Raw genomic sequence first — 11,270 nt, 5'->3', positions numbered from 1 at the left:
TACAAGCTGCTTGTGCAAAGTCTTCGAAAAAATTATAAACTGCCGACTTGTACACTTTCTTGAAACAAACAATTTGCTCGACCCATTTCAGTGCGGGTTTCGAGAGAGTAGATCCACGACAGACCACCTTGTTCGTATCGAGGCACAGATCAGAGACGCCTTCGTCCATAAACAATATTTTCTCTCCGTGTTCCTCGATATCGAAAAGGCTTATGATACAACATGGCGTTTTGGAATTCTAAGAGACCTATCCAACCTTGGCGTGCGCGGAAGAATGTTTCACATAATCAAAAGTTACCTGTCAAACCGGACATTCCGTGTCCGAGTGGGCACGGTTCATTCTCAAACATTTGTCCAGGAAACAGGCGTTCCACAAGGTGGTGTACTTAGCTGCACACTTTTTCTCATAAAAATGAATTCCTTGCGCTTGACCATCCCTCGCAATATGTTTTATTGTACATATGTGGATGACGTCCAGCTTGGCTTTAGGTCTTGCAATCTGGCAATGTGTGAGCGGCAGGTTCAGTTAGGTTTAAACAAGCTCTCAAAATGGGCAGAGGAAAACGGATTCCGACTGAACCCACAAAAAAGCACGTGTGTCCTGTTCTCCAGAAAGAGAGGCATGCACTCAGAACCCGACATTGAACTGAACGGTCAGTGTCTGTCTGTTAATACGGAGCATAAATTCCTAGGATTAATCTTGGACAACAAGTTGACCTTCGTACCGCACATCAAGTATCTAAAAACAAAATGTTTAAAAGCCATGAATGTTTTAAAAGTGTTGTCACGTACTAGGTGGGGTAGTGACAGGCAATGTCTCATGAACCTATATAGAAGCCTCATTCGCACCCGCTTAGATTATGGGGCCGTTGTTTATCAGTCTGCGACTCAAAGTGCTTTGAAGATGCTGGACCCCGTGCACCATTTGGGCATCCGCCTTTCTACGGGTGCTTTTCGCACCAGCCCCGTAGAAAGCCTTTATGTTGAGTCAAATGAGTGGTCGCTTCATCTGCAGAGAACTTACATGTCCTTTGTTTATTACCTTAAGGTGAAAGCAGACAAGAAGCACCCCTCATACTCTACTATTAATGATTTGTCGAGCTCAATTTTGTTTCAAAACAGGCCTTCGATGAGGCAGCCCTTCTCTATTCGCCTGAAGAGTCTAGCTGAGGAAACTGAAATCTCACTAGAACACAGTTTAATGGCTCCTGTAGCATATCCGCCACCGTGGCAATGGCAGACTATAGACTGCGATGTGTCTTTCCTAGAAGTTACAAAACATGCACCTGTTGCCCATATCCGAACATACTTTTTGGAACTTCAACACAAATACACATGTCCTGAGTTCTTCACAGATGCCTCCAAGACTAACTCCTCTGTGTCCTACGCTGCTGTAGGCCCATCCTTTTCGGATGCTGGTCCACTACATCCACGCACAAGTATCTTCACAGCGGAAGCGTACGCGATACTTGTGGCAGCTAAACACATCAAACAATTACAAATACAAAAAGCAGTAATTTATACAGACTCCCTAAGTGTGGTAACGGCTCTGCACAGTCTTAAAAAACAAAAAAACCCAGTCCTTGTCTCACTTTACTCTATTTTATGCACACTTTACACACTCAAACAACATGTTGTAGTGTGCTGGGTGCCAGGGCACCGTGAGATTCAAGGCAACGTGAGGGCGGATCAGCTCGCTGCATCCGTGCACAAAAGCACTGCCCCTACACCCATATCAATCCCGGCCCTCGATCTTAAACCATCCCTCAAACGAAACCTCAGAGTATACTGGCAGAGCAAGTGGGATACACACACACAAAACAAACTACACGTTATTAAGCCACACCTTGGTCATTGGCCGCCCGTATCGAAATCGCGTTATACAGAGGTGATACTAACGAGACTCAGGATAGGACACACATACACGACACACACACACCTTTTGTCCGGTGGCGATCCACCATTGTGTGACAGATGTGGTGAAGCATTGACAGTCCTTCACATTTTAATTGAGTGCAAACAATTCGACACTGTAAGAAAACAACACTTTCCATTACCCTACCGACAACATATACCTTTACACCCTGCAATGTTTGTCGGTAGGGAACCGCTTTTTAGTTATAAATCATTGTTAGCGTTTTTAAAAGAAATTCATAGCTTTCATGTCATATACCCGGGCATACCGTAGCATGACCTCTCCAGAGAGGTTTTTGCTGCGGTGGCTACACAAGAAAGCACATGCCTCACGGCCCTTGGACGCAAGGGTATGAACGAGTGAGGCACTTGTGCTAATGCCATACATATGCACCATCGTCTTTTATTATCACCAACTTTTGTCATCTATTCACATCACACACACCTTTCACCGCATGGTCATAATTTTATTACTTGTATGTTTTTACCCGCCTTACTGCGAGGAATTTTATGGCCCTTATACAGCCGCTTATCACAATCATTGTCCATAATTTTAGTAAGATGAACTGGCGCTCTTTGGCCGTGAAATGGCCCTTGCGCCATAAAAAATCAAACATCATCATCATTAATTATGAACGTACAGCAAGTTTTATTCACCTCTACCATCGTAAACAGCGTCGTCTTTCACTTGCGAAACGCACTTCGCTCTGACGAAGACGGCGTCGTCTGCTACAACTTGCTTCGCTGCCCTTTTACCAAATTGCTGCCACGAAAAAAAAACCCTCAATTGCGGCATCCTGTTAAATGCGGACAGAGCGCATACATCATAACCACGCGCGACGCGAGACTCTCAAAAACACGTGCAGAACGCGTGCACCGTGCGAGCAAAGCAATGCGTTTTCAAGCAGGTTGAATGGGACAGCGGAGAGGCCAACACTCGAGTAACCAGTTTTCTCCCCACATTGACTGACAGCGCCACGCTCCGCAGCGCCTCCCTCGGCGTGGGTCTCCTCTATACGGAGGACGCCTCGTCGATATCATCCACGGAGGAAGGAAAGGTAAGGAGAGGCCCTGACGTCACTCGTTGTGAAGCCGCGATGAAGCCGGAAGTCGGCCATATTGACTAGGCAAATTCTCCTCTCTTGTTTACATATGAATGCGAAGCAGAAGGCGCGACTCCCTCTCCGGCTCGGAAAGCACGTGGGCTGCGCAGCGCGTGTGTCGTGACGATCCGAAACTAATGGAACTGGGCTCATCAATCTGAGCCAGCGGGACACCTTCAGCGAAATCGCTTCGTCCGAGTAATAACAGGGAGTAACAGCTCGCCGACAACGAAGCAACTACGAGAGAACGCGCGCTAGATGCACTGACAACGGCGAGTGCTTTCACGTCATTAATTCAGCAACTGTACAGACAACACGATCGGTAGTGCGCCTTCTACGGTTGCATTCCGCCATGCAGTCGACGCAGCGTCCTGCCACTGTGTCCCGTGTTCCGCGTGAAACTCACCGGTGTCAGCGTTCTGCGACCGTGGTGACTTTGAGCCCGGTGCTAGTGACAGTTGAACGTGGTTGCTGTTACGTTGAGATTACATGCAATGCTGGTGGAGAGTGTACCAAGCGGAACAGAAAAGGTGTTTTAATACGCACATGCAAGTTGTTACTGTACATACACAACACGAAACTACGTATGTTCACATGGTCCTCACGGCGTCTTGCTGGGCTCAACAGCGTCGTCCGTTGTCACAAGCAGGAGCACTGCTCAACCGTCACTGACCTTCAAGGCGTTCGTCGTCATTCAGCTTCGTCATGGTGCTCAACGCAATTTCGCTGATCACTAACTGCTTCATCCGCGTCATCCGCCGCACGACACATGGATATGCACTTGTTCTACGCACTGTTGAAACCCCGTGATGGACAAAGGGATTTGTAAACGTTGCTAAGAGTAATGTAACAGCCATGAGAACACTGCGTAACCAATAACGCGGCGCAGAACACAGATATTGTCCGCCACGGCTCAGCACGAGACCTGGGGAGGCACACATTCCGCCGCCAGCTGCGGCCGCTCACTGCTAGACCAGCTCCACTGCGCAACACGTATAGCCATAGCAATGCCGCCATTGTGCCTAGTGAATATGGCCGCCATGATGTCATTTCCGCCACATTTTTTACGCCCTACGCCGGCTGGGCATGCCCTCTCCTTACCTTTCCTTCCTCCGTGATATCATCCATTTCTTCCCTACCTTCATCCACCCATCCATCAGTACTCACCACTCACCAGCGAGCCAAATTCTTATTGCACTGACATCATCGGTCGGCTTACCGGCGCTTCATCTTCCCCAAATGCCAGGCTCCGGAAACAACTTCGACTATTCAAATTGGAGGACGATGTGCTACATCGATACATTTTCCACCCAGAAGGCCACCGATGGGTTCCCGTCGTACCACGCGCACTACGCACTGAAGTTCTGCGCGCTTCCCACGACGACCCGACGTCAGGACACTTGGGTTACTACAAAACATACGAGTGCATTTGCAGTCGATTCTTCTGGCCACGTCTTTCCACGACGGTAGCTAAATATATCGCCTCGTGCACACTTTGCCAACACCGCAAGTGGCCCACTACTGCTCCAGTCGGGACCCTACAACCACTTCCTTGTCCATCAGAGCCGTTCTCTGTCGTCGGAATTGACCTCTTCGGGCCCCTCCCAACTACATCAGACGGCAAGAGATGGATCGTCACCGCGGTTGATCACTTGACCCGGTACGCTGAGACGGCCTCGATCACTTGAGGAACTGCTTCGGAAGTAGCAACTTTTTTCTTGCATGCTATTTACCTACGTCACGGAGCCCCTCGTGTTCTTTTGAGCGACCGGGGCAAGGCATTTCTTTCAAGCACGCTCAGAAAGTTCTTCAAGCATCAAAAACAGTTCATAAAACAACATCTAGCTATCACCCACAAACCAATGGCTTAACGGAAAGATTTCATCGCACGCTGTGTGGCATGCTGTCCATGTATATCCGACCGAACCAACGCAATTGGGATGCCATACTTCCCTTTGTCACGTATGCATATAATACGTCAGTTCAACGAACCACAGGCTATTCTCCATTTTTCCTAGTATACGGACGCCAACCGACATCACCACTCGACGTTTCATTCTTTTCTGGCCCCGTCAACTCTTCACCATTCGTTTGCGACCAATTTCTGTCCCATGTTGCTCAATGTCGTCGTCTTGCCCGTGTAAACACCGAAGCTAGCCAAGAAGACCGCAAACATCGTTACGATGCCACTCACCGCGTCGTTCTCTACCGCCCTGGCGACGATGTACTTCTGTTGACTCCTGCGCGAACGCCTGGCTTATGCGAGAAGCTTGAGTCACGCTATCTCGGCCCCTACAAAGTTGTCGAACAGACCTCACCGGTGAACTACCTTGTCACACCTGTTCATGCCCCCACTGAACAACGCCGCCGCGGGACAAAGATTGTGCATGTTTTGTGTCTCAAGCCCTATCGTATGCGCTCCACAGCGTAATTCGCGGCCAGGCTGGCCGCTTCTGTCGACGGGGGAAATTAGTGTAAGAATTCATTGGACGTCATCTTCCTCATCTGTCAATAAACATCATCAGTATTCGTTCCGTTCCTCTTCATCATCGGCGCCATCTTGCTGTTGCTTGAATAAAGCGTCAGCTGAACCTGTGGTATTTCAATATAGTCGAAAATGCACCGGAGTTATCCTTTAAGCCTACCTCTACTAACGACCCTTCTACTTGTAAGCCTGGTCAGCGCCTCCTCTATTATTTATATTTTTTTTTTCAATGCCCGGGCGAACGCTCTTTTCAGGCCGTCGAACGGGCGCTCTGCCTCCGCTCCCCGCTGCCACATGATCTCCCTTTCTTCTAATCTTTTCATTGATCAGAAGGGATGCATCCCTTCTACAGCTTAGAAAGATTTCCCATTTTCTTTCAACATCACCTTTCGGTTCACCCCGCTGCTTAGCATGTCTGTGTTCCCTAGAGACTTCCTGACGTTTTGCTATGGCTCTCTTAACTTCCTCATCCCACCAACTTTTGGGTTTGTGTCTTTTTTCCGGGGTGACTTGTCACGTGCCTTAGCAAGCTCTAGCCCAAACAGTCCAATTAGATTCGTGTATGTCCACACTGTTTTATTATCATCAGTGATTACTTTCTCAATTTGTTTAGCAGCTATTTCAATTTGCCTTTCTGAATAAAAATTTTCCTGTAGTTGCTCATCTTGTCTCCTTCCCACTTTCACTTCTCTTTCAAAAATTAGCTTGATACGTTTGTGACCACTACCGAGACTTCTGGAGCCACCTTCATCTATGTGCATTCCCCTGAGCTTATCATACATCCTATGTGACATCAGTGCGTAATCTATCGTCAACTGCAGCCTTCCTATCTCCCATGTTATTTGCCCTTCCCACTTCTCGGTACTGTTGAAAATGATCAAATCAAGCCTTTCACACATATCCATGATCATTTTGCCTGTTGGGTCGGTATACCCATCGTTGTCTACTCGCGCAGCGCCAGTTGCTGGCAGAAGTTCATAAGAAAGATAGAAAGGCAGCTGCGAAATTTTGGAATCATCTAAACTCCCTAAGAAATGAGACGAGCCTAGAGCAGAGGTTTATAACTACAGCCCAAGGTGCCAGGCTAGAAGGGGACGAAGCTGTTGAATATATAAGAACAAGGGTGACAAAAAAATTTCAACAAAGAAGTGCTTTATGCACCACAATAGACAAGGATGAATCATGTCGCACAATGGCTCCATTTTCACAACGAGAGCGGGAAAGGGCTGAGAAAAGGGTTCCTTATAGTACACCAACAGGCCCAGATGGCATGCCAATTATGCTGATAAAGACATTAGGTCCGAAGTCTAAGCAGGCTTTGAGAGAGGCAGTGAGTAAAATAATAATCTATGGAGAAGTTCCCGGTGGATGGAAACTTGGCAGGATGAGCATGATCTATAAAGGAAAGAAGGTCAAAGCTGACATAAACAACTACCGTCCTATAACAGTGACATCAGTGATCTACAGGCTGGCGATGCAGATTATAAAGGAAAGACTGCAGGTATGGATAGAGGATGAGGGGCTGCTGGAGGAACTGCAGAAAGGGTTTCGGAAACACAGGAGGTTGGAAGACAATCTGTTCTCACTGACGCAGTGCATCGAAATAGCAGAAAAGGAACACAGGTCCCTGTGGCTAGCATTTTTGGATATCAAGGGAGCGTACGATATCGTGGTTCAAGTGGAATTGTGGGGAATACTGGACACACTAGGCATGGAAGATGTAGTCACTAATCTTTTGAAGGGTATCTGTAAAGGTAACAAGGTAATTATAAAGTGGGAAAAACAGGCATCCAAGCCTGCAAAGGTAGAACGGGGGCTTAGGCAGGGGTGCCCCCTGTCACCCTTATTATTCATGATGTACCTACAAGGATTAGAGGCCAAATTAGAGAGAAGTGGACTGGGCTTACACCTCCCTTTCGTCAAACAAGGAAAACTCATTGAACAGGCACTACCAGCATTGATGTACGCAAATGATATAGTGCTAATGGCCGACAACAAGGAAGATTTGCAGAGATTGGTGGACATCTGCGGTAATGAGAGAGATATGTTAGATTTCAGATTCAGTAAGGAAATTCAGCAGTCATAATTTTTAATGACAATGAAGGTAGTGAGCTTAAAATACAGGAGGTCACGCTAGAGATAACAGATAAATACAAATATCTGGGCGTATGGATAAGCCATGGGGCCGAGTACCTAAGGGAACACGAAATATAAGTGACGACTAAAGGTAACAGGAAGGCAGCGGTAATGAAAAACAGGGCACTATGGAATTACAATAGGTATGATGTTGTGAGAGGAATATGGAAAGGGGTCATGGTTCCTGGTCTGACGTTCGGCAATGCGGTCTTGTGCGTGAGATCAGAAGTTCATGCAAGATTAGAAATTAAGCAACGTGGAATAGGTAGGCTTGCCTTAGGAGCTCACGGGAATACGCGAATGCGCTAGCCACCGCCCGATCTAGAGGGTACAGCCATAGCTATCCATCCACGGGATGCTGGCGCTGAACGGCCGTGCGTATTAGGAAGCTCTTCAATTCGAGTTTCCATGCGAGTTAATTTGCAGTCATGCTTCTTGAAGGCTATCACGGATGCGGGGATGATGAAAAGCAACACGAACATAGCGACATGCTGTTTTCACCTGGCTATGTCAGACCGTGCTACCGGTTCGATATATTCGATCCAGTTTCATAGCATTCGGGTTGCATTTTCATTTTCAAGCGATTGCAACATCATTATTTGCATGCCTCAGTATATAATACTGCTGTGTACCACTCTGAATATCGGACAGAAAAAAAAAATTAGATTGTCTTTATTCATTTCTCATTATATACAAAAAAAACCCGCCGGTCCTCTTATGGATTCACCAGAGGTGACTGAAAGGAAAAAAAACTATTCTCGTTTTCTTCCGATTCAATGCACTGAATGTTTCCTACTTCCCTACGGGATATTTCGGTGCCAGACATGGCTTTCTTACTGCATCAAGCATTGGAGACACAGCTGGCTTTCTGCCCCTCTGGTGGTTATGCACTGCCTTCATGGTCAGCCCATTTCAACCAAGCCAATATGTTATATGATGCTGTGAAGTTTTGTGACCTTCCGATATGCCACACACATTTATGATATGTGACGACATATGATGACGTTTCACGTAATGATGATTTTTTGCATCACTCATGTTCACGCCGGCGACGCGAGAAGACGCCGGACGCCACCGGCGATAAATTTTCGCTTTTTATGAGACATTAAAGCTATTGCAATAATTATACTGTACGATAGTAGCTCCATGAAAGTGCAGCTTCCGCTGCTGTTCGGAGAGAGCGTGCTTGCAGTAATCAGGCAGACCAATTGGCATCCTAATAAATCTTCGTACTACACTATAATATGTAACCGTCATTTACAACCCGGGTATTCTATAGATTATAAGCAGTGATGGCTGAAGAATACCCATCACGTTTGGCAACATGGCAATTGGTATCACTAAACTGGAGTGCGTTGTATTCTAACAGTCAACAAATGAGTATATCAGTAGCAACGCTGCCTCGCGATCACTGCCATGTGCAACGCTAACATTGCGCCCCGAAGGTGAATGGGGGGAGCCAATGGGCACCACAAAGGCATTCGGCTCTTCTTTGCTTGCTACCGAATTAAGAGGCCAGAGGGAAGAAGAAAGAAACAGAGCTGAGCAGCCGGATATTAAGGCTACAACAATCTGTCCACGAATACGCGGACAAGCTCAAGCAACTGAGCACAGGCCGCATTTTTCATGTCTGTCACCTTCGCTGAAGTTGAGAGTCGGCAATAGACTTCAGACTTTAACAGCGCCTGTTCAAAACATAGGCAATCATCGCAGAAATCCCGCCGCATAAGGAGCTGTTCTTGTTTATTTCACGATGATTTCATTGTTTAAGCTCTCAAACGGTGAAATAACCTGCAATAGTTCCTCGTATTCTGACACTTGGTTTTTCTCGGAGGCAACACATGTAATGTTTTGCGAAAGGAACGGATGGTGACCTATATCCCTGAAAGCAGCCTAGTGGGATTTTTTGCTATTCAGTGCATGAACTCCAAGCTTGCGCATAATGTGCCGCGCCACTATATAGAGAAGCAATCATCGGAGAACATTAGGCACCCAAGCTTTTAATATTAGCTCCTGGCAAATGCTTCTCTCAAAAATTGACTTCCAGTTAGTCAAAAAAGCAACTCTCAGTCATGAGATCACCACGGTGACAAAACAATCTGCGGATTACTGGCATCACGTATCTTGTATCAGCCTAGCAGACGATGCGCGAGCGCTTCGATCAAGTAGTCGCGAATGACACATGCCTTTGAAATGAGCTAGGTGTCCAGAACAACAAGTGTTTCACAATTCTCGTTTCCAAGTTTCCATTAAATCTTACACAATGCGAATACAGCCGAAAACCGAGCCGTATAGCAACTTCGAATGCAGCCGCGGCATTCGTTTGCACGAGAGATGACGCGGCGACATCTCTACTCCAGTTGCGGCGCCTGGCGGTGAAACGCCGCACTAGCACCGACGGCCGCTTCCCATTGAAATCCGCTCCTTCGCCCGGGCACTGAAAAAATAGAGGAGGCGCTGGCCTGGTTCTTCCTCCCCCTTCACAGCACTTATCAGTCGCAGCAGTGTCTTGCTTTCTCAACGAAACACGCCGATTCCTTTTACGTCTGCTCCTCGACGTTGGGCCGAACTACCACTGCAGCGCATCGCATTCAGGCCGAGGGAACATCTATTGTGCACCGCCGCCTATACCACGTGTCTCTTGCTGAGCAAAAAATTACAGAGGAAAACGTCGCTGCCACGCTCCAACGAGAGGTAATTCATCCGTCAGCTAGCCCTTGGTCATCACCTGGTGTATAGGGGTGTACGGCTCAAGTTTCGCCGCGCGCTTGCAGCGCCGTTTCCTCCCCTGGCGGCCTTTGCTCCAATTCATTGCCGCACACGGGACGCGCTCGTCCGCAGATTCGCTTGGAGTACGCTGCTTGCTGCTTCGCCGTGATGAAAACTAGCGCGCCTAAGAGGAAAAGACCGGGCTCTAAATACTGTTGTGTAGTTGGGTGCCACAACAGCGTCGCAAACACGAAGGGAAAAGAGCCCATCGTCAGGTTCTATTCGTTTTCCGGCAAGTGGTACGAGCCAGACCGCCGAGAAGCCTGGATTAGAACTGTGCGGCGGAAAAAGTGAGTGACCGTTTTTCTGTCTTTTTCCTGTCATTCAGTAGCTGAACTGCACTAAATTACCTTGCTTTCTAATAGCTCTGATGGCTCCCCGTGGCTCCTGCAAAAAAAAAAAACACGAATATGCAGCAGGCACTTCGTGAACAATGCGAAGAGCGAGAGCCAGGCCAACCCAGCCTACCTGCCGACTCTATTTCCGGATGTTTACAAAAAGCGGCGGGTAAGCGGTGAGAGACACGATAGGTAAGATGAAGGGTAGAATCAGCCAGATTTCGCACTGACATACTCGCCCTGCTTTTACCGCAGGTGGGCAAGAAATTTGACGTCGCCTCATCCGCCCGAGGAATTCTCACCCGTGGACGTGCTGTCGAACGCGTCGGAGGCCGACCGCTCGCCAGACGCGAATGCGCAATCAAAAGCCTTGGAGCAGGGCTCGCTGCTCTTGACGGAGGTAAAAGTCGACGCTCAGCAGTTCACATTCACTTGCGTCGTGGTTAGTTGTCTTACAACGTGCAGATCGCAGGCTATGTGACCGGTGGCATGTAGCTCACCATGTATAATTGTTTTTCTTCGAAC

At 47.7% G+C, this 11,270-nt stretch overlaps 1 protein-coding gene across 4 annotated transcripts in view; it reads left to right on the top strand.

Annotated features, from left to right (window-relative positions):
• Positions 1 to 10,122: 10,122 nt before the first annotated feature.
• The window catches only part of LOC142775696 (uncharacterized), a 46,689-nt gene continuing 45,541 nt past the window's right edge, over positions 10,123 to 11,270 (top strand). For 2 of the 4 annotated variants that reach the window (XM_075877425.1, XM_075877424.1), the window contains exons 1-3: positions 10,123 to 10,697; positions 10,773 to 10,937; positions 11,001 to 11,145. In XM_075877425.1, coding sequence (XP_075733540.1) covers positions 10,516 to 10,697; positions 10,773 to 10,937; positions 11,001 to 11,145 — 492 coding nt within the window. In that variant the 5' untranslated portion in view covers positions 10,123 to 10,515. The remainder of the gene's footprint in view (positions 10,698 to 10,772; positions 10,938 to 11,000; positions 11,146 to 11,270) is intronic. The other 2 variants (XR_012886933.1, XM_075877426.1) reach the window with 2 other exon arrangements.

This window comes from Rhipicephalus microplus, chromosome X (genome assembly GCF_043290135.1).
Source record: "Rhipicephalus microplus isolate Deutch F79 chromosome X, USDA_Rmic, whole genome shotgun sequence".
NCBI lineage: Eukaryota > Metazoa > Arthropoda > Arachnida > Ixodida > Ixodidae > Rhipicephalus > Rhipicephalus microplus.
This window is presented reverse-complemented; position numbering and strand designations above follow the sequence as displayed.